Consider the following 24,051-nt stretch of genomic DNA (forward strand, 5'->3'; position numbering starts at 1 on the left):
TTAATAAAATAAAATGGAATCTGGATGGATGGCTTTTGTTTATACATCCTGGATAAGATGGGTTACAAAACACCAAAGTGCTCAACAATTTGGCTCAGGATGGATTTTAACTGCTTCTTCCTTACACTTGAGAAAATGCATCATTTGTAGTGAGTCTCACTACTCTAGACAGGTGATCTAAATAATTCAGTTACTCTCTTCTGAATTTCCTAAGTGGCCTAATTTTTTCCACTCAATTCTCCAATCATTTTACACTACCCGATCAACATTTAATGCACATCCACTGTGTACCAGGCACAAGGAAACAGGGATGAACTATAATCTCTACACTCAAAGATATCTCCTGAAATAACTAAATCAAAGACTATTTTTCCTAATACTTTCACGTTGGATTATGGTGTATTCAAGTTAACATGAATGAGTTAAACAGACCAAAGGGATGAAAATACCTCAGGGGATGTTAAAGTTATTCTTGGACCCCATGCTGTGCTTTCGTGACTTGTTTGTTTTTTTATATTTTTTATTTCAGCTGAAAGAGACATCAATGTCTACTGTGGGGTCCAGGCCATTACAATGAAGATTAATTTTTGCACAGTACTTTTCTCTGGTTATTCTGAAACAGACCTGGCACTGAACGGAAGGCATGGGGATTCCCACTGCAGGGGGTTCATCAATAACAACACCTTTCCTGCGGTGGTCATTTTCATCATCAATCTCAGCACCTTGGAGGGCTGTGGAAACAATTTAGTGGTAAGATTAGTGTGAAATTGTGTGCTAGGTTTGGGGATCATAACTAAAAAAACTCCCAGTTTCATGAAATAATCAGAAGCCCAATCTATCTTTCGAGAAAAAATTCCAATAAAACTGAACAAATAGCTTTCCTTTGCCTGTTTGAGGCTTCTGCTCCCAATCATACAATTTTATTTTCCAGTAGTGGTTCTGTTTTTTGTAGCTGGTGGTTGAGGGGCCTGAGATTAACTGTGCTACTCTAACCAACATTATTTTGTGTGAGTAACGCTGAGGAATATGTCTCTACAGTTTATCATTAGCTATGTTCCTCATGCTTTTTATGGAAGTATCTTTTATATTCCAGTGAGTTTGGCAGTGGATCACTTGGCCTATTGCTTCTTAGTGACCTCATTCAGGAAGAAAGATGAAATATAGAATGAGAAACTTAGAATCTTCTAGGTATCATGTTTACCATTGAATGATCTGCACCAGTGTTGTGTAAAAGAGGGCTGTTAGCATTTCCAGTGTGAAATTCTTCATCCTGTGGGACTGTCCTTTGAATTTCAAAATGTTATCATACCCAATCTTACCCATGAAATCCCAGTAGCACGCTCTCTCCAGTAATTGTGAAAATCAAAACACCACTTCAAATATTTCCTCCTTGAATGAGAACCACTAGTCTACACTATTCATTTATTTATGCATGCACTGAACACCAAAAATAGAATTGAAAGAGGCATTCATTCTCTTGGGAATTAAAATTAATTGAAGTAAAAATATTGTGATTTGGGGGGTGTTACACTAAAATTCATTTAGCACTATTTTTTCTTTTGCTTGTTTAAATAGAGTCTTATTGGTTAATCCTAGCAAAGACAAAAAGAAGATTCAATGAGCATGACCGCTTAGCCCAGTGAAGAAGGAGAGATCAGTTTTTCCTCTTGATAAATTATTGTTTGGGATTAAGGGGAAAAGCTTGATTATTCTAAGGGCAGGGCTTTTAAGATGTGGTGGGAGATAGGAGACAGGAAAAAGAGATTTCTTTGAATCTCCTTTATCTTTTCCCGGAGGGCAGTTAGAATATTGTGCCCATGACCATTTCCAAGTCTGCAGCTTGAGTATTCTTGACTCCTTTTATTAAAAACGTTTATTCATCTCTCTGGGTTGTGTGCAGAGAGGTTATGAAGTGGGCCTAAGGGAGAGAGGGAGAGTGATGCAGGTTGATTATTACACATCCAAGATTCCGTGTGGAGGGAGGGAGCCCATGTGGAGAGCAGTGGCACTGTCCCTCCTCCCACGGTAGCCCAAGGTCTCTCCTTCAAGGAGCTCTCTACTCTTGACTTCAGTCTTACCCTGCTGCTGGAAAAACAATTTGGGAGAAATGCCAGACAAAGCCTGTGTGTGTGTGTGTGTGTGTGTGTGTATACGTGTTCATGTGTGTACCTTCATTTTTTTTTTTAGAACTGAATTACTCTGGTATAAAAATTGAGATATATATTATGTGTGTATATATAAATATATGTATATAATTTTTTTTCACAGACAGAATTTGCATGTTTAGCTAGCCAGTCAGGCAAGCGATGTGTAGAGAGGAAGAATCACTTACTTTTTTATTTTTGTCTTAGATGTCACCACCTTTGGAGTCTGCTCCAAGGATAGTCCTGTATGGGAAAAATTAAGTAGACTACTAAGTCATCTGGATTAGAATCAAAATGTTTTCATTCATAATGATTTTGGCTCTCTTCATGAGTCAGCTAGATAATTGCTTCAGCTTTGCCCATGTGCTCCTAGGTTCATGTATAAAGTATATTCTATTGTTGAAAATTAAATGTTATAGGTCTCCATAATATCTACTAAAAATATTAACTGAGCATCATATTGTATTTGACATGGTGGGAGAAGCTCAATTGTATTATGAAGGTCAAGAACATTATTGATTATTCCTGAAATGCTGGTTCTTAAATTTTAGTGGGATTGGAGAAATGAAAGCTAATCAGTCCCAGGAAAATATACACATGGACAATATTTTTATATAAATTCTAGGAGTTCATGATCCCTCTGCAACCCACCTATGAACTATTGTCCTGGAAGGGGATGAGAATCTCCATGTACCACAGAGGAAGACCCTGAGAAGATCGACCCTAAGAAAATGTGTGACCTTAATTCATTTGTTCAGAATTTATCTCGAGGACCCCAAGATGCTGGTGTCACTGAGCTATGCTGAAGGGACAAAGGCAAACAAGACCAGGAGGGTCCCCTGCCCACAAAGAGCTCTGATTATGGATGGGGGTGTGCTGAGTCAGACTGCCCATGCACTGTGACTGCATGAACAGAAGCTGTGGGGTGTATCAGGAGAAGTTTCCAGGGAAGATGAGATCCAGGGGAGGAGTGGGATATGTCGTGGTGAGGAGGGGAGAGTGGAGGCAGGAGGAGAATGCACAAAGGCCAGAGCAAGAAGGACCTTGGGGCTGGGACATTATTAACCAAGAGTGGGAGCCTGGAGATGTGAAGCTAACATGCAAAACAAGATCAGATTAACAGGGGTCTTTTAGGCCATGCCAGAGAATTTGGACTTTACACATGAGCATTTTCAAATTACTTGCTGTAGCACAACGAGTAACATATAGTCTCTCTACTTTCTTATTTGTGAAATATGAGTATAGTGTCTTTGGTTATATGAAGTTTTATTTAGTTAAAAGACACATATGAGTCAGACAGAGAAAGACAAATATCATATGATATCGCTTATATGTGGAATCTAAAAAAATGCTACAAATGAACTTATTTACAAAATAGAAATAGAGTCACAGATGTAGAAAACAAACTTATGGTTACCAGGGGGGAACGGGGGGGATAAATTGGGAGATTGGGGTTGACATATACACACTACTATATATAAAATATATAACAAATAAGAACCTACTATATAGAACAGGGAACTCTACTCAATACTCTGTAATGACCTACATGGGAATAGAATCTAAAAAAGAGTGGATATATGTATATGTATAACTGATTCACTTTGCTGTACATCTGAAACTAACACAACATTGTAAATCAACTCTACTCCAATAAAAACTAATTAAAAAAGAATAAAATCACTCTCTTTATGAGAGGAAGAAAAAAAAGACGTATGATCACTTATAAGTAGCATTATATGTGTATAATTTCAAAACCATGCCATGTTATAGTTGCAACAGACCCTAGAAATGATCTGTCTAATGTTTTATTTTGCATATGAAATGCCTAGATTTACATGTAACTATTTAATAACTGAGCTTGATCTACCATTCTAACAGGTATCCACAATTCCTGGAGTCAGTGCTTATGGAAATGCAACTTCAGTACAAATAGGAAATATTTCAGGATATATTGATACTCCAGACCCACCAACAATCATCAGCTATCTACCTGGACTTCTTTACAAATTTAGTTGTAGTTATCCATTGGAATACCTGGTTAATAATACCCAGCTTGCTTCGTAAGTCGCATTTTATTCTTGCTTTCTCATATTGTCTTTTGGTTTGAGTCATTTTTACCCTTGAGGGACTTATAAAGATAGCAGGATTTGTTGAGAATAGCTAAACTCAATCTAATGGAAATCATATAAAGTCTTATCTATCTATTTACCTACCTATCTACCTCTCTATCCATCTGTAAGTGTTATTGTTATGATGCATATCAACAGCTCAGTTTTAATTCCCTCCCCCAATTAAAATTGGCTCAAACTAGTCAGGTGTCTGCCTTGGGTTCTCCTAGCTCCCTTGAGAGCTGCCCAAGAACCTAAGAACCCTGGGCGCTTATGCAGTCCAGAAGGGCCTGTCCTGTTTCCAGTGTGTAGAACATTCGGTCACTGCATTGTTAGGTCCTGTTTGGCTTCATTCTCTGCCGTATCTCTCACTGGTGGACTCTGCTGCCCAGAATCTGAGGTCTCCATGCCTCCTGCTGAGGTGTCACCTGCACAGTTGCTGATGCTTCCCAGGAAAGGTGGTGTCACCCAGAGCCAAAGAGCTTCAGACATGGACTGAGGTCATTGCATTTTGTTTATAGTCATGTATTCATTCATTACTCCCAAAGCACATACTCCAAGACAGTTATACATCCACGTTACAATATGGATTTGTGAAATATTTTTGACAAGATGGGGTGATTGAATAAGAACTTTCCCTCTCCAGTTCTAGGCTTTTCTATCACAAAAGTAAAATTATTGTTTAATCTTAGTCACAGGGAACGTGGAGGACACATTTTGCTTCAGGTAAAAAATATTCATAGATGATTTAATGGCACAATGATGACAAACAACTTGGTCAAAAGCAAGATTTTGATGTGGAAAACAAGAAAAGAAAGGCCTTGAGTCAAAAGGATACAGGTGCAGAGGGAAGGAGGTCATAGTCTTTCACTCTGCTCCCCTCAACTTTCCCACTAAATACACTCCTGAACTTCAATGCACATGGAAATGTATTCATTTATTCAATAAATATTATACACCTACTATGTGCCATGCAATGTTCCAGCAGTGAACAAAGTAAAACAGAGTCCCTGATCTCATGAAACTTCTATTGAAGTGGAATTGATGAAAATGTATTTGCATCAGATTCAATTTTTTTTGGAATGACGTTTTTCTGCAAAAGTTTCATGTAAGTAATAAAAAATGTAAAAAAGCTTCCTTTATAAATAAAAAGATCATAAAGAACAGTTTGTCTTTACTTAGTCCCTCTTGCTTTCTGATTATTTATCTGTTCAATAATTTAAACAGTATGCACACTCCAGACCTAGTTAAAAGTATGTCAGGATTACTCAAGAGTTTTTTGCCTTAAATCTAACATTAACGTATAACTGAAACTTTAAAAATCTCATCAATGCCTTCCTTTTCCTCAATCTGTTTTAGGTCCTCAGCTGCTATTTCTGTGAGGGAGAACAATGGTACATTTGTCAGCACTTTGAACCTGCTTCTTTATAACGTAAGTTGATGGGCGAAGGATGTTATCTCCTCTTTCACTGTTCTGAGGAGCCATTTATGAGAATGGCTTTTATATAAAAATCTACCAAAAGCCACATTAACCTTGTTATACTTTGGTAACACTTATTCATCTTTACCACCATTTTCATATATCTTAGTGATAAATGTATACTAAAAACTCCATTTTTTTTCTAGAAGTTGGTGTATGATTTAAACTTTATTTTATAAATGTGATTCTGCATAGTTACTCCAAGTGTCTATCTACATTTATACATATATATTTATTTATGTGTGTATGTGTGTGTGTGTAGCCATAGTCAGGGTCAAGATTTTGGAAATAATATATTTGTGATAAAAAGATAGGAAAAGTCCAAAGGATACTTGACTTGAAGGCACGATGCTTGGTGATGAATGTGTTAATATTTTCAATGTGGGTTTTGGCTGTTGTCAATTCTGTCACATTTGAAATAATTTGGGTTGACTGCACAGTATTGTATAAACTTTTGTCATTTAAATATCGACAGTGGCAGCAAAAACGTGAAAAATACATGAATTTCTATTTATAACTAACATTAATCTCACAATGATATTTTCATGTTGATTAAAAATTTTTATTCATACATGTTAAATGCCTGATTTAAATATCAATTTTCAATCTATCAACCAACATTTTTGTAAGTTATGAATCTGATTTTTACATTATTATTCATGTCATCATGGCACTGAGTTATAATTCATGCAACTGATTTAAAAGTCATTGCATTATACTTTGAATATAACGTGCTATAAATATTGTAGTAAGACATTTTCCAAAGGCATTTAAAAAAGTCATGTTTATAAGTTTGTAGTGTGACACCACAGAGTTCTAAACAACAAATTAAAATGTGTTGGAATGGAGATTGCCTGTCATTTCTAAACTTTCTTCTGCAAGGAGAAGCTGCCAAGATACTTGGTTTTACAATACTCAGCAAATATGGGTCAGTATTCATTCCCAGTATGGCCAGATATTTATTATTGTTGTGAGCAGTATTTTTAAATCGGAACATTTCTGTTAATTTATACGTGTAAGGTCCCTCAGGTAGAATTGCGATGAATGGTTTGGATTCAATCTTATTTGTTATAATTGAGTGAAACAAAGATGAGAATTCCTGATCCTAAAAAAGTGAAAAACATACTCACATGACATTTAAGGATACCACTATTTTCTGTGAAATTAAACTATTCTCTCAGCAGAAAAGCAGAAAATCAAAATTTAGAACTGTGAATTTGAGGAGAGCTTTGCTATTAAGCTCTTTCCTTTATCATTAGAAATAGTATCGTAGTCCTGTTGCTAACTAGACCTAATCCTTCAAAGAGTTTCTAGAATCTTAATGCCAAGTAAAAGTCTATAATTTGATGATAACCTTAAGATTTTAATTCTATAGTAAGTAATTGATATCAGAATATAAATGAAATACATAGTGCCAAAATCCTTCTCATTTTTAACTAATTTGCAATGAAAGTATTACTAATGGTTGAATTAATACATTAAAATTTAAAAGTTATTTACTAACCAGTTATTTAATAAAATTCAACCACTTCCCTACAAACCAGTGTTTTAAAAATTAACAGACTTAATTTTTTTAGAGCAGTTTTAGATTTACAGAAAAATTGACCTAAAATGTACAGAGAGTTCCTATAGACCTCCAGTGCCTGCATACAACTTCCTCTATTATCTGCACCTTGTATTATGGGTCATATGGCATATTTGTTACAACTGATGAACCAATACTGACATATTATTAAGTAAGGTCCATGGTTTACATTTAGGTTAATACTTCACATTATATATTCTATGGGTTTTGACAAATGTATATGACATGCATCCATTATTACTGTATCATACAGGAGAGCTTCACTGCCCCAAACTAGTTTCTTAACATGGCACCATTGTAGTATTTTGCCATCTTACAGGACATTAAAAAAATAGTAATTTATACTGAAAAAATTTCTGTATACTTTGACGAATTGATCCAAACCATATTTATTATTTGTTTGGAACACTAACATTTAGCTACCCAAATATAACTTTATTGCAGCATTTCAAACTAAGTATTATTTTACAACCATTGGGGGCCATATTTTCCTATTTTACATGCAAAGTTTGTGATTTCTAACCCTTAGGAATGATGAAAATTATATTACATACCTACTGCTCTTATTCTATGGTTAGTTACTTGGGAAAAAGTGCAATTGTTTATTTCTATGTGTTCTGGGATTCAGTGAATGTACTTAGGAAAATTTTACTTATAATAAATAATGACATTTATTGACTATGTGATTTTAATATATGGAGTTTACTTCAAGTTGAACTATGACCTTATTTTTGCATGGTATAAATAGATCAGTTTTCTCCTCTGTGGAAACTGAAAGTGAGGATGACCTTGTGAATTTGAATTGTACCTAAGTAATAGTGTCTTCTGAGCAGATAAAGAAACAGAGTAAATCTAAAACTGGGTTATGTTAATTATGAATTATTTTTAAAGTTGAAGAAAAAATTTAAAATAAATATAATTGATTTTAGGGACAATATTGTACTAACAGGAGTAAAGGCAACTAAACAAAATAAAATCAAAAGATTACCTTTTAGAAGAATAAATTTGATGTCATGATTAAACCACAGCTGAGTCATATCACTTGCAAATGACTTTGTAGTATAATACTTGTAAAAAAAAGTAAGCATTCTTCTGGACAATATTGATGCAAATACAAGATGAAAGAGCTGTATAGTTAATGAAATGTGGATAACTTGGAGAAGTTGGAAAAGGGAGCCAGAAAGATAATGAAATAAAAATACTACCTATCAGAAATGGTTAGAGGAGCTATTATCATTTATCACAGAAATATAGAAAATAAGTACAGCATATAATCCCTCATTTATCAGGCTTTATTTGAGAATGAAATATTCCACATGAATGCAACTTTTTCAAAAGTGAAGCATCCAAATTATTATTGTTTTAATTTAAAAAATTCAATATCTGTTGTTTTCTTCCCAACCTTAAATAGAGTATGCTCTGTATTTTGCCTTTGCTTGATGATGCTGAGATTTCATAATGAACATTAAAAATTCCCCTTTGCTGCAAAATAGCATTATCTTCAGAGTTACTGAATTTGGGGGAAACAATTTGCCTCCATGCTAAATGATTTGACAGCTTAGATTTTGAGAAGTTTTTTCTTTATTCTACATTTTTTTCTGTTTTTCTTTACTATCAAATTAAAGCTGTCACTTCTCAATTTCTAATTTGCTGCTTTAATCTACTGTAGATTGGGAAGTGATATGAATAAACTCTCCAGAATTGGTCTAAACTTAGGGTAAAAGGTAGAAATGAAGTCCTAAGACACCCTTCTATAAGTCCTTACCATGTAATCTAGTACAGGAATTCCAGGGCATGCATTTTGGCAACTCAGAGACCATACTGGTCTCTTTTTAGGTTTTTTATTAAATTTTGGTAATTTCAAATTGCCACTTAAGTGACTCTAGGTAAATGAGATATTATTTAAAGTGTAAAGACTTACAACTCCAATGGCAAAGGGCTTAAACTGAAGCAGATATAATTTAAATAAACTGAATATTAGCCACTAATATAATTTAAATAACTGGAATATGAATTTAAATAAACTGAATATTGATAGTTGAATATTAGACAAATTAAATACTAACCTCTGACTAATAACCATTACATATAATTTAAATACACTGAACATTAATCATCATAAATGATAAACTATGGACACAAAAAGATTTATGCATGAATTTGTTACTTGGATATGATTTAAGAACAGTTCTGCTAAAAACTAGAGGATTAATTAGGATTAATTAGGTCCTTTTTGGAGTTGGTTCTGTAAATTGATGTTGATTTGCCCCCTTTTCTTTTATAGGACATTATTGTCTTAAGTAAATGTGCTGTTGGGAAGGCAATGATGGATTAATTGCTTATTTTTTTCATCATTAGGATTCAACCTACAGTCAGCAGTTAATTATCCCGAGTATAGGATTACCTTTGAAAACCAAAGTATTTGCAGCTGTACAAGCCACTAATCTGGACGGCAGGTATTTTCAAACCCTTATCTTTTGTTGGTTAAAACATTTTGGCTGCCTAAAGCCTCATGAATCATAAAGTTAGCTCATTCACTTTAAAAAAAATATTGGCATTGCCATTCCATTTAGAAATGCTAAACAGTGGCTCTTAAAGAAGTAGTTAGGGGGGACTTCCCTGGTGGTGCAGTGGTTGGGAATCCGCCCGCCAGTGCAGGGACACAGGTTCGAGCCCTGGTCCGGGAAGATCCCATGTGCCACGGAGCAACCAAGCCCGTGTGCCACAATTACAGAGCCTGTGCTCTAGAGCCCGTGAGCCACAACTACTGAAGCCCACACGCCTAGAGCCCGTGCTCTGGTGCTCTGCAACAAGAGAAGCCACCGCAATGAGAAGCCCGCACACAGCAACGAAGAGTAGCCCCCGCTCGCCGCAACTAGAGAAAGCCCACGCACAGCAATGAAGACCCAACGCAGCCAAAATAAATAAATTAATTATTTAAAAGAAAAAAAAAAGTAGTTAGGGTCATAGGCCTGATGCCACGCCCCTAGGGATTTTAATATGTCTCCTGCCCTAACCAGGTACAGACATTTTGCTCTCGCCATCCATGGCTACACATTTTTGCCAAACATAGCAAGGTTTATGCCATTGCCTCTGACCAGACTCTCTCTCCACCACCACCCTCTTCCCTCACACACACCCTTCCATTTTATTTCTGCCAGCTCAAATCCTACCCAGTGTTCCTGGCCCTGATCTAGTGCCATCTCATCCTTATCACTCCAAACAAGACAGCAGTCAGAATGGGGTGAGATTAATCAAGGGAAAAGACACGTATTTAAAGGAAAAGAAGAATATCAGTGGAACCACTGTTCTCCCAGTTTCCAAAATGGGAAACTCGACCCTATATTAAGGTGACGTAACCTCACCTTAAATGTCCAAAAAACTTCTCAGGAATTCACCCCATCTTATTCTTCAGTTTTCCTTCCCAAGTACCTCTCCTATTATGTCTATTATTCTTCCACCCATGCAGCCACCCTCTGGTCCAGCTGTCAGCATCTCAAACCACCTCCTGCACTCTCTAGCACATTCACCGCAAAACATCCCTGCCAGACTGGGGATTGTGACCTTCCTTCACCCTGCTGCTCCTCTCTCAAAAATGTCAGCACCTAAGACTCCTGTCCAGATTTTCCAGTGTCTCTGTGCTGCTCACATCTCAGCCCTCCCACCTGATGCTCCCCATGAACTCCAGGACCTTCCTAGTCCCTTCTGTTCTTTTTTTTTTTTTTTTTTAATATTTATTTATTTATTTATTTTTGGCTGCGTTGGGTCTTTCTTGCTGCGCGCCGGCTTTCTCTAGCTGCGATGCGCGGGCTTCTCATTTTGGTAGCTTCTCTTGTTGTGGACCACGGGCTCTAGGCATGTGGGCTTCAGTAGTTGTGGCTCGCGGGCTCTAGAGCGCAGGCTCAGTAGTTGTGGCGCACGGGCTTAGTTGCTCCGCTGCATGTGGGATCTTCCCGGACCAGGGCTGGAACCCGTGTCCCCTGCATTGGCAGGCAGATTCTTAACCACTGCGCCACCAGGGAAGCCCCCCTTCTGTTCTTTCACACCTTTGTTCACATTATTCTTCCCACCTGAATGCCCGCCCACCCACAATCGCCACACCTTCTGAAGCCATAGACCTCAGATTCTCCAAGAGAGGGATGATTTCACATATTCTGCCTCCTGTCAAACTGTATATCAAATCATGTACTCCAATTTTTGGTTTAGAAGGTAATGCCTATATTTTGTGGTTTGCCTATATGTAAAAATACATATATTTTACATATTTGCCTAAATTAAAAAAAAAAAGAAATGCTAATAAATAGAAATAACATATCACAAGGGGGCTTCCCTGGTGGAGCAGTGGTTAAGAATCCACCTGCTGGTGCAGGGGTCGCGGGTTCGAGCCCTGGTCCAGGAAGATCCCACATGCCGCGGAGCGAGTGGGCCCGTGCTCCACAACTACTGATCCTGCGCTCTGGAGCCCGCGTGCCACAACTGCTCCTCAGCAAGAGAAGCCACCGCAATGAGAAGCCCGCGCACCGCAGCGAAGAGGAGCCCCCGATCCCCGGAACTAAAGAAAGTCCGTGTGCAGCAACGAAGACCCAACGCAGCCAAAAATAAATAAATAAATACATAAATTTATCTAAAAAACCCCACAAATTACAAGGATTAAAGGGTGACACCCACTTTATGTCATTATTGGAAAATAGCAATTCTTCCCATAAAGAAGGAGGGGTAGTGACTGGAAGAGGGCATGGGGAGAGCTTTTGGGATACCAGAATGTTCTATGTTTTTCATCTGAAAGATGATTAATCAGATGCAGTCATTTTGTGAACACTTATGATTCATGTATTTTCTATGTGTTACTCGTCAATAAAAGTTTATTAAAAAACAAACAAACTCTCCCCATAAGAATCTGGGCCAAAATTATATAAAACGATCTCCAGAAACATCTCTGCAAAATAACGAAATCAATCAAGTTTCATTTGACACTTAGAAAATCCAGAATGATCAAAATTGAAAGGAAATTCAAAAGTAAAGATCCATTTCTGCCATAATAAAAAAATTGTAGCATGTAAGTAGTTTACTTTGGGTTTCTCATGTATTATTATTTAAACATTGCATCCTGAAGAGATTAGTACACTCTAGAAATCTGGTTCTACTTTACCTTCTCCCTTTTTGTCTTCTTGGCATTTTTATTCTTGGTTGTATGTGATTCTTGATGTGTTGCAGCAATTTGTTGCAGACTTTTAAATACTTTGAGTTTAGGAGAAAATTTGAATAAACAAGAAGTCTCTGCAAATAATATAAAACTATGTTCCCTGGGATAAGATGTTTGTCAATATCTACTTACCTTGGATTAGTAACTAATATCCAAAAGCAGATTCTGACTCTAGATTATTCTTACCTCTTCCTGCAGATGGAATGTCTTAATGGATTATTGCTACACGACCCCATCAGGGAACCCAAATGATGATATTCGATATGATCTCTTCCTTAGGTAAGTGTCTAAGTCTTGTATTGATAACAATAATCCTACTGTAGATAATTAAAATAGAAAAGCTAAGTCAGATAAACAAATTATAGGGTACTTTTATAGCTTTTAAATTTAAAGTTTTACATTTTGAACTTTTAGTCCTTATATAGTTGGAACTATAAAAGTGAAGAACAATTTTCAACATGAAATGCTGATAAGGCTGTTGTTGAATGACAGTTACAAGTAAGTTTGCTCCATCAAAGATGTTTTATTCATGTTTAGGTCATGTGGGAATATTTCACTGTCTTAGGAAAAGCATGGCTAGGGTACTATTGACAATATGAGAAAGGCAGTGAGAGGATACTATTTTTCCAAAACTAGACTGTCTCATGGTATGTCAAAAGGAGAACAAAATTAAAGTAATGGGCTAGATAATTTAAACCTCAAAATGCTTTTCTTCATTTATCAGTATTTAATATGAAAGTGTAATACAGCCTACCACTCCTTTTTTATCAGAGCCAATAACTTCAACTTCATTCCCCAATAGACAGTGATAGAGTGAATGTAATCTACATTTGGGGAAAGGGGACATTGATCATAAAAACATTCAGTCATCTCAGTTCCTTTTCAGCATCTTTATCGGACAGGAGAACAGACTTGAGAGTCAAGCAATGGCTTCTAATCATGCTTATAAAATGCAGTTGGCTCTGATCACTGCCACTTATTGACACATGATGGGAGTAATATGATGGGAAACCAAAAGAATAAGTTTTACTGGCTAATCAATGTTAAGATGATACTCAGAGGGTATGATCAAACTGACACATATTCTATTGCTGGAAGTGTTAATTTGGTTAACATTTTTGGGAAAAAATATCAGTATGTATCAAAAAACCTTAAAAGATTTCATATCCTTTGATTCTACTTTTGTGAACTGGGAAGCATATTCTAAAATATTTATGACTTTCTTGTCTATCAGTGCTATTTAAAATAGTAAAACATGAGAATCAACTGCATGTTCAGCAGTAAGGAAATGGGTAGGCGAATTATGGAGAACCAGTAAGTTGAGAGCTCACACAGACACAATAATCATATAAAATTATTTATAAAATAGAAAAAAATAGTTGGTTCTATTTTATCTCCTCCCCTTCTGTCTTCTTGATATTTCTATCTTTAGAAATATGTGATTCTTTAAAATTTAAATGTATTAAAATATGAAATGAAAGAATTAGCATACACGATTGTACAGTTGACCTCATTTATATAATACATGATAGAAAAGACTATAAGGAAATACATCAAAAGGTTCACCTTTGTTATTTATGCACAGTGAGATTGTGGATCATTTTGTTTTGACATTTTTCTTATTTTCCAAAATTTCTATAATGATTACGTATTGATAATCTAGAATAAGATCATCAGACTTCTGGTATGACTATAGCTTCAGCTTAATTCTTTCAGTTTTCTTCTTGGAAACTATAGAGACTGAAATGGATAACTAAAAAAAGTCCCCTAAATGCCATTTTCAGTGAGATTAGGAGGAAAAGAAAACCTAGAAATTCCAAAATATGTGTTAGTGTTGATAAAAGCAGTTAAGATCAAGACAAAACAGAGCAGGAAAAGGCTGGCAGGAAGCAGAGTGGGAAGAAGTGGCAGGAGAAGCAGGGAAGAAAAGTGATTGCTGAGGGGTCCCAGTGCCATAGATCCCAGAAACAGTCAGGAGAAATGCATACCTACAAGAACAGAGAATCACAAGCTAACTGAATCGAGAAAAAAGGGATAAACAAAAAATCCATAAAATACCAAAGAAAGGGGGAAATCAACATCGAAATGAGGAGGGTATGGCTCTACCAGATATTACAGTTAATAGAAGCTCTAAAGTTATTAAAGGGGTATGACATTATGTGAGGCTAGACACATAAACAAAAATTTAGAGTAGTAAGTTGAAAAATAGATCCAAAACATGGGAATTTACTATATGACAGAGTTTGGTAACATGCAAATCAGTGGGATTGACAGAGATTTTTAAAAATAGTGCTGGATAGTAGATAATCTTAAGAAAAAAAATAGCATAGGATCTGTACTTCACTCATTATACCATGATAAACTTTAAATAGATTAATTTAAATGTAAAAACTACAGCTTTAAAAGTGATGGAAGAAAACACGCAAAATATCTTTAGAAATTTGGAGTAAGGAAAATCCTGTTTAGCCCACATACTAGAAGCCATAAAATAAAATATTTAAAATTAAATTATGTAAAAATAAAATTTCTGTGCTCAAACACACACACACACACACACACACACACACACACTGGGAGGAATGTCCAAAGCCAAACAACAAAGTTAAAACAATTTACAACTTACGTAACAAACAAGGAACCACTCTTCCTAAAAACCAAGAATTTATAGGAATCTTAAGGAAAAGGCCAACAGTACAATAAAAATTTGAGCAAGGAACATAAACAATTTTCAGATAAAGAAACACAAATGGCTCTAATATATATGAAAAATGCACACATCCATTCACACTAAGATAAAGGTGGATTGATATTATATGGTGATAGTTTATTGTTCCTACCAAATAAGGAATAATCCAAAATTTCATACATATACTTTGTTGATGTAGCTCTGAGGGAAATAAGTATTTTTTATACATTACTGAGGCAGTACAAAATGCAACAATATTTATAGAGGGCGATGTGGCAAAATCTGTTGAATGATCCTACAGATATATAGATAACCCTGCACATGTTCAAAATGATGTATTGTAAGACTATTCATTATTACTTTGTAAAAATGCAAAAGATTCAGAACAATGCAAGTGTACATAAATAGGGCACAGGTTAAATAAACTCTGACGTGTGCATGATGAAATAGTGTACAACTGTGGAAAAAGATGAAGGAGGCTCTCTAAATATTGATATGGAAAGACCTCTAAGATACATTGTTAAATTAAAAAAAAGGCAAGGTACAAAACAATATAGAGAGTGTGCTATCATTTGTTTAAGAAGGGGGGAACATTGAGAATATATTGCTTCTGCTTCTATTTGCATATGCCCTGTGAGGCTGCAGTAACATGTGAGGTCACCACGGGCAGGTTTGTGTGTGGACAAGGGAGAGCATGGACCAGGGCAGAGATGTGGGGAGAGACTTTTTGCTATATATATTTTATACTGTTTGGATTTTTGAACCATATGAAAGTATAATTCCTCTAAAATTTGATAATAATATTATAATCAGAAACTGATCTGCTTAAATATTGTGATCTAGGTCACTTACATATCTGTTGAGTTAGTTTATTCTCCTATTAAGTATCTATAACATGGCATAATTTTGTTAGCTCTTAATGTAATGGGGTACTCTTAATACTGCAGAAATTAATTTACAAGTCACGGTGGGTTGGTACTTTCCAGTAATATCGTTTTCACATTCTTTAACGTGTAGCTGTGACAAAGATCCTCAAACAACCGTCATTGAAAACGGCAGGAGCCAGCAGGGCCGCTTTTCCTTTGAAGTGTTCCGATTTGTGAAACACAAGAATCAGAAAATGTCCACTGTCTTCCTGCACTGTGTTACCAAGCTCTGCAGAGCTGATGACTGCCCCTTCCTTATGCCAGTATGTTTTTAGCAACTTTATTCTGAACTGTTGAATTGATCTAAGCTGAAAGTTATCAAGTGTTAGGAACTAATTTCTACATAGAAAGTGGATATGCATCAGGTCAAATAGTTTGAAGTACAATTTTTTCATTCATCCAGGAAAGATCTATTGAATGCCGCTTTGTGCCAAGCATTATACTGGGAATACAGAGATGCATGAATGAGTTCTGAATTCCGTTAGCTTATCCTTTAGGATCATGAGATAATCATGAAATAAAATATGACAAAACGTTATGGTGCAAAGGCAGACATATATATGGGCTGTAGTAAAAGGCATTATTCATCATTGTGAGAGAGATGAAATAGGAGAGGCTGGGAGGCTTAGTGGAAGAGATATGACTTTGAAGACAGATGAACCCCAAAGAGGCAAAACCAAGAGTATAAGAGACACTCCAGGCCAAAGGATGGTCAAAGTCACAGACACATGAAACAGAGTAACCAGGGAACTTCCAATCCTTCAGTAGGGCTATGGAGCAGAGTAGAATATCTAGACAGTAGGCCCCCTAGTGTTACAGCAATATTAACCTGAGAAAAATGCAGTCATGTTTTTTGATTTGAGATAGCTTTAGTGTGTTTATATGTGTGCTTTAATTCATGCGTTTCTTCACAATCATTAATTGCTTTAGTCCTAAGTAGCTATATCAGTTGGGGTTAAATGGAGATTCCACATTTCCTTGGCTCTGTGCTGACCAACATTTCAGGGAAAGATTTATTAAAGCCTTGAGAGAAATAAAAGTAGAAAAGTTTGATAAGCACAGCTCTTTTTCAGGAGAGCCATTGAGCTATGTAAATTAATGAGGCAATGCACAATTACAACGGGAGGAAATAAGAAATGCGGCCCAAGCCAGGATAAGAAATACTGTAGCAGTTATATGCAAAGTAATTAAATAAATGCACAGAAGTAAATGAATAAAATTAAACATGTGGTATCTCTTCTAAAAGAATCTGCTTTCCAAATGGCCATAAAGAAACAATTTTGTGCTGGTGTGGAATTTCATTTGTTTTCTTAACTCCTTAGATTTGCGACCACAGAGAAAGGCGAGATGCGGGGAGGAGGACCACCTGGAGCCCCCAGAGCACTTCTGGAAATGCTGTCCTTTCTGCAGGGCCCATCATTACTCGGAGTGGTAAGAGCGCTCCTCCTTCTGTGTGTAGTAATAGACGGTTCCAAAATGGCTTGTTCCTTGGCTTCTAAGAAGAACTCAAAGTGATTCTTAAAGAGCACTAATTAACTGTGAGACAAGATAAACTGCTAGACAACTTTAATTTCATGGTAGTTTCCTGTTTATTCAACTTACTAAGGGAAATATTGTCTTTACCACATTTCCCTTCACGCGCGCGCGCGCACACACACACACACACACACACACACAAAGTATACGGTGCTGTACATATTTCATTTGCCCATCCGGATCCACTCTGCCCTTCCCAGCCCCTCTCTGACCTTGAATACTGGTCTCTGTGAACTGCATCCCCTGGCTGCCTTGCCAAGTAGTTTCTGGTTGGACTTGGCCAATAGGTGGCGCTGTCAGAGGTTGGGTGTGAAGTTCACACAGCTCCCACCAGACAACTCTCTCCATTCAACTACTCTCAGAGTTCTGGAAACTCTCCCTTTAACCCATAGCACAGGTAACTTGACTTTCTCTTGTGAATTCCCTCCATCTTTATAAATAGTCCTATTAAATCTCCTTAAATTGCTAGTTTGAATACCATTTGCTTCCTCCCAGGATCCTGAATTGTAATAGTATGTAAATACGCCCACCAGTGCACTCATTTGTGCTCATGACTCTAATGGACACAATTGTTTATACAATACATTTTCATGTATACAAATATTTGTACATGCATGTCCATACACATACATATACACATACACACACACTCTCCAAAGGGATACTGCTTTATAAGCGTGAACCTGGAGATATCCAGAATCAGTTGGATAAAACAGACATGCATTGTAAACAACACACACTGAAGTCTGAAAAACTGGTTCTAGTTCCAGCTTTTGTCCTAATAAGCTGTGGAACTTGGGATTTTCCTCCACTTCTCTGGGCAAACATTTCTTTCTTTATTTTTAAAATAAAGGGTTTGAAAAAGTAGCCTTTCAGATTCTTTCTAACTCTATGGTTCTAAATTTGTCTAAAAAGGGAAAGCAGAATTCTGATTTGGACTATATGCTAATAATTTTTCTCTATTTTATAATAGCCATAGGCTATTATTATGTTTCAATTGTGGGCCTCCTGTCCCACAATGAAAAGAAACTTTTGTCTGAAAGAGGTAATTAAGCAAAAGTCATTTGGGCCTGAAAAATCCAGACAATTGCTTTAATTATTCACTCCTTTGTGTTTGTGTACACATATTAGTATTTTTTTAAAAAGCCTAAGAGGCCCTTTAAATAGTGCAGAAATTTATTAAATATAAAATTTCAAACTTAGTCTGTACTCCCTGAGGGTTTGGTATGTTTTGAATGGTTTGAAAATGACTGGTTTGTGGTTTGTCAGAGGCCCAATCCTTATCTCTATCTAGCTGTCGGAAATAGCTCATAGAATTACACTGCATGGAAACTCAGCTCTTGCTGCCAATAATTAGGAATACTTTTGGGTAGGCACAATAAAAAATATTAGTATTTCTATGGAGCGTATCTGGAGTCAGTTTGCCATAAGAAAAGAACCTTGAAAGTGACATATCTCTGTCCATGTTGAGTAGATGACTTTTCCTCCTTATTAACTTCTTTGCTTCCTTCTTACCTGGACGAAATCAAATTTAAATATTACAAATTTTAAATAATTTATTAGTGTAATATAATTTTAAAACAGACCAAAATTATTAACATCTCCAAATCCCAGTAAAGATTACCAAGCAGCAGTTTCTAATCCTACTGTAGCTCACCAGCTATCCAGGTTTATAGGTTTCTTCCACATCACGACTAGTCATCCTAAATATCTATGTTAAAACCTCAAAGAGCTAATGCCTTTGATAACAATACCTCTGATGTCATGCCTGGATTTCTTCCTTTCCAATTTCGACTTGTTTCCACCTCAAAGATGACATTTATTTCCCAATGCACTAAGGTTCTCTCCTAGTCACCTTGATCTCTCCACCGGTAAAGCCCCCAAAGGATAATGGTTAACCTTCCTTCATTTCTCTCTCACTCTCTGTGGATTTGTTTTTTTTGTAACTTTGATAAATAGCAGTAGGATGGTCCTTATTTTTGGATATCATGGTGGCCTCACTGCCTAGAGGACCATGTGTAACAATGATTTCATTATAATACTATAATATCCTTAAAATTTTTAAATTTTAAATTCCATACAAATACAACTCAGAAATCAAGCTATAGCCATTCACAGGCAAATTCTATGTAAATTTAATGTCCAGCTTAATGACCAGGGCTACCTTCTTCTCTTAGTTTTACTTTATTTTTTACCTTAATTCAGCTAGAATTTATCTCTGCAGATCCTGTGGCTGATTTTCATAGACAAGTCCAGTTTCAGGCTTGATTTGCTCTCTTCAAAGCTCTCTGACACTTGGAAATTTTGCTCTGTTTACTCACTGAACCACGCCTTCCCCTAGACATCTGGCTTGGATCAAGTTTAATAAGTTGTTAAACCTCAGAACTCCTGTTTTGTTTTGTTTTACTTTAATGAAGTCAAATCCGTTGTGGTTATTTTTACCCAACATTGTTAATCCTTTTTTTAGTTGACTTAGGAAAATATTCATATCCTCAGAATTCAAAATCCTCAAAATTCATGAAATGTTCTTATTTTAAGCTCTGAAATGCTAAAACTATTCGGTAGGGAAATGCTTATCATGGGGTACAATCCTGGAAATTTAAAGGTATAATCACTGGAAAATAGTAGTACCTAATTTTTTTTTTTTTACAAAAATTCATATGGAGAAGTTCAAGCCAAACTCTTGTCCAACTAGTGTCATTGAGTTTCATTGAATAATTCATTCTAGCATATTTATCTAGCCCTTACAGGGACAGCCACTCTGCTAGCAACTGGGAATAAAATAGAGAACAGGCCACAGTCTTTGCCCTTGGGGAATCTTAGAATTCAAATGTAGAGATAGACTATTAATGAACATGACCCAGTGGAGAGTAAAAAGTTTTGAGGCTCTCAACCTGAAATATGTGGTTCATTTTACCACATAGGTAAATTGAAGACTTAAAAAAGTAGTTTGTGCTTAGAAAGGAAAAATATTCATTCTGTATATATCTTTGCACTGATGTTCCCTTTTTCCATTTATTTCACCTACTTATTTGAGAGAAAAGCAGAGAATGACAATTTATCTTCCACTTCTGGCTTTTAAACAGCTGTGGTATTGCTGCTATCACTTTCCTCCTATGGGTCCTCAGCTAGCTATATGTTTTTTGAAGAGCTCACCAAGTTTAGAATTCCAATCTGTTCGAATTCCATAAGGTTTCTTTTAGTCTACGTGTGTATAAGACCAAGTTGGTGTGAGAGAAAAACAGAAGTGTGTGGTGACAAAAAGCTCCTGAAAAATCTCTACCTCCCTTTTCTAGACAATTCTTTGATTTTCTTTTAATTGCAATGATCCTAACATTGCAGGATACCAGAAACAGAAGATAACAGATAAATTTATTCTCGCTAAGCTTATTCAGTATCGAGTACAATTCCAAACAATATTCAAATATTACACACTCTGATTTCAGCCATCTACCAAAGGTAGGATGCTTTCAGTTTTTCAGAGTCCTGGAGCCTGCAGCTGATGTGGCTCATTTGGCATCTTTGTCCTCACACAGAGATTTTGTGCACAGCCAAGTCCTTGTAGATGACAGCTGGGATGCTGTTCTTACAAAAGTGCTTTGGTAATGTAAGAGAGGAGTGGATATTCTGACTTCTTTTGTTAACCTGAAATTGCAGAAAATAGTGGGGGCATACAATCATAGAACTTTTGCTTAATTTGGGATACATAGGAGGAAACTTTCTATTCTTTAATAGAAACCTTTTTTTAAAGAACAAATAAATGTAATTCCTAAACAAAGAATAACTTTTAAAAAGGAATTTTATAGCATTATATGTTCTCTTCCATGTTCCAGTGAGGCAGCTCGTTTTGGGAAAGGGGCACACAGATCTTTTGGATGAATTAATCACAGTGCATACATCCCGTCTATTTCCATGAGAAGCTATTGTCCTTGTAGGATGATATTGGTTGGAGGTTAGGATTTTCCTAAGGGTGTCTTATAATGAAAGTTTGTATTTCTTTTTCTTTTTGTCCTATAGCAATGCACTGCACCATTCTAAAGAATCCTATGAATGAGTGCTCTATTTATTTTGGACATTGTACTTCAGGATCAAACAGCAGAACCATCATTTCTGCCAAGACTCATATGTCTGAAAAGAAATGGCATCAGATGTTTTATAAATATCTCACCAGGTTCTCCCATCAATTATTTCAAATACTAATCCTGGAGTTTTATAGTTTGAGATATTTACCTCTTTTACTAAAAATATTTCCACACTTGCTAGTTTATATTATTTTAGAAAAGGGACTCTGAAACTGATCTTTTATTTAAGCTTATGTTTACTTTATCATGGAGGCTGTGACAGATGGAAGTTTCTTCATCTGTAAAATGGGAGTAGCAATAATATCTAAACCATATGGCAATTATGAGAATTAAATGTGATAACATATGAGACAGCACTTTGTAAACTGTGTGAAATTACACACATGTTAATTGTAATAGTATTTATACTCCAGAATCAAACAGCCAACTGCACACATTTTATGGTTCAAATAACAAACACTCACAGGCACATATACACCCATGTATTTAAACACAAATATAAAATCCACTCATTGTGTATGTTCAAGGGTTAATTGCTATATGATTACAAAATGGGTAACAAAAACTGGGAAACCAAGTGAATGTGTTCATTGCATCTATTATGTTTGTCAGGGAAAAGTGAAAAATCAATAGCTTCAGTCTTTTACTTAACAGATGCAAATAAAACTGCAACGCAAGTTCAGGAATGATTTTTCTTTTCATTTAGTTATTAAGTACGAATTTATTTTCTTGGAACTTGATGTTTTTTGCAGATTATAATGGGCAAATTGGCATCACTTAAAATAGAGTGGCACTAAATAATGAATGTTTCTCTATAACAGAATAATAAATGGCAGGTTATAGGGCTCTAAAAAATGTAATAGCTGTTAACAATTACTGCCCCCACTAACCTGACTGGAGAGATAATGATGAAGCAAAGTCAGCAGGGAAGAATACAGCGCAGTATGTTTTACGATTTTATTTGTATGCCCAGGGCAGTAGCAGGGTGTGGGCTTGGAGGAATAGATAGATGATGAAATCTTGGACACACGGAACAGGAAATGAGAAAGCAGACGGTTTAGCGGGACTTTCGTTATTGCCTTTCCCAGGGAGCTTGTGGGTGAAGGTGAGGGGACATATAGGTAAAAAGTAATTATAGAATTATAACAGACATAGATAAATATTTGGAGACACAATATTGCTTTTCTTTTTATTTTCTTCCCCCCAGATGAGACTCCAACCAACAATTCACAGCTTGGTAAGATAATTAACATATATTGAAAATTAAAGTATAATTTTTTAAAGTGTTAAGTATTTTTTGGTGATTAGTTACAAAACTGTAATCAACTAAAAATAATGAGCTCTGGTTTAACAAGCTTGTTATATTTTAAATAACAGTTCACTGAGGATTTCTGAACTCATATGCAACCTGTTGGTCAATTTTTAGAGCATTTTATAGATGACTGTTTTTGGCTGCCCGGGGGATACCAGGCCTCTAAACCATACAATCCTTTGGGTATTGAATTGAATTATAGTCAAATAAATTGTAGCATAATTGTCTCATGCTGTTATTCTACAAGATACTGATGACAGATGCTTTGCAGGTTTAAATTGGGATAAGGTGAGTTAAATCTGATACTGGACCTTTCCACTGTGTGTGTTTATTACTTGCAGGTTCTCCAAACGAACCTCATTTCCAGCTGAACGCCATCACCAGTGCACTGATATCAGGAATGGTCATTCTGGGAGTCATGAGCTTTTCCCTCCTCCTGTGCTCACTGGCCCTTCTACACAGGAAGGCACCCACCAGTTTGGTACTGAATGGCATACGAAACCCAGTCTTTGACTGACTGTCACAGGCCCCTGCTCTCGGGAGAAGGCTTCACTGACTCTACAGTGTGTGACTGCAGTCACTGTTCTATCTGAATTGAATGCCAGCCAGCATTTGATATTTGTAGGTTTGATAGATTTCAGTGTAGCTTGTTAGCATGACGATAGTGAGAGAATTTTGATAATATTGCTCTTGTCACTTACATTTGTGGTCAGCCCTGTTTGTATGGCACCCGTGGGTATACTGAGAATAAGCAAACAACATTCAGGACTTAGATCTTATAGGATCCGTCATTATTTCATTTCATTTCAATTTTCTTTTGGTTATTGGTTTTATAGATAAAAGGTGACCATAGGAAAAAAAATAAATTTGTTGCATTTTATCCCCTAAGCATTCAAAGCCATTGTGATGGCACTTAGATTTGCATATGTGGTCCTGAAATGAAAGTTGCTTTTTGTTTTGTTCCAGATAAGTGCAGCTTGGGGATA

The 24,051-nt window shown here is 36.2% G+C and overlaps 1 protein-coding gene across 5 annotated transcripts in view; it reads left to right on the top strand.

The window, feature by feature from the left end:
- The window catches only part of ZPLD1 (zona pellucida like domain containing 1), a 313,221-nt gene extending 289,395 nt beyond the window's left edge, over positions 1 to 23,826 (top strand). For all 5 annotated transcript variants that reach the window (XM_061193037.1, XM_061193034.1, XM_061193035.1 and 2 more), the window contains 9 exons: positions 530 to 750; positions 4,026 to 4,207; positions 5,615 to 5,687; positions 9,679 to 9,776; positions 12,722 to 12,802; positions 16,227 to 16,398; positions 17,458 to 17,566; positions 22,961 to 22,990; positions 23,407 to 23,826. In XM_061193037.1, coding sequence (XP_061049020.1) covers positions 530 to 750; positions 4,026 to 4,207; positions 5,615 to 5,687; positions 9,679 to 9,776; positions 12,722 to 12,802; positions 16,227 to 16,398; positions 17,458 to 17,566; positions 22,961 to 22,990; positions 23,407 to 23,582 — 1,142 coding nt within the window. In that variant the 3' untranslated portion in view covers positions 23,583 to 23,826. The remainder of the gene's footprint in view (positions 1 to 529; positions 751 to 4,025; positions 4,208 to 5,614; positions 5,688 to 9,678; positions 9,777 to 12,721; positions 12,803 to 16,226; positions 16,399 to 17,457; positions 17,567 to 22,960; positions 22,991 to 23,406) is intronic.
- Positions 23,827 to 24,051: the final 225 nt, after the last annotated feature.

Source organism: Eubalaena glacialis, chromosome 6 (assembly GCF_028564815.1).
Source record: "Eubalaena glacialis isolate mEubGla1 chromosome 6, mEubGla1.1.hap2.+ XY, whole genome shotgun sequence".
NCBI classification, from domain to species: Eukaryota; Metazoa; Chordata; class Mammalia; order Artiodactyla; family Balaenidae; genus Eubalaena; species Eubalaena glacialis.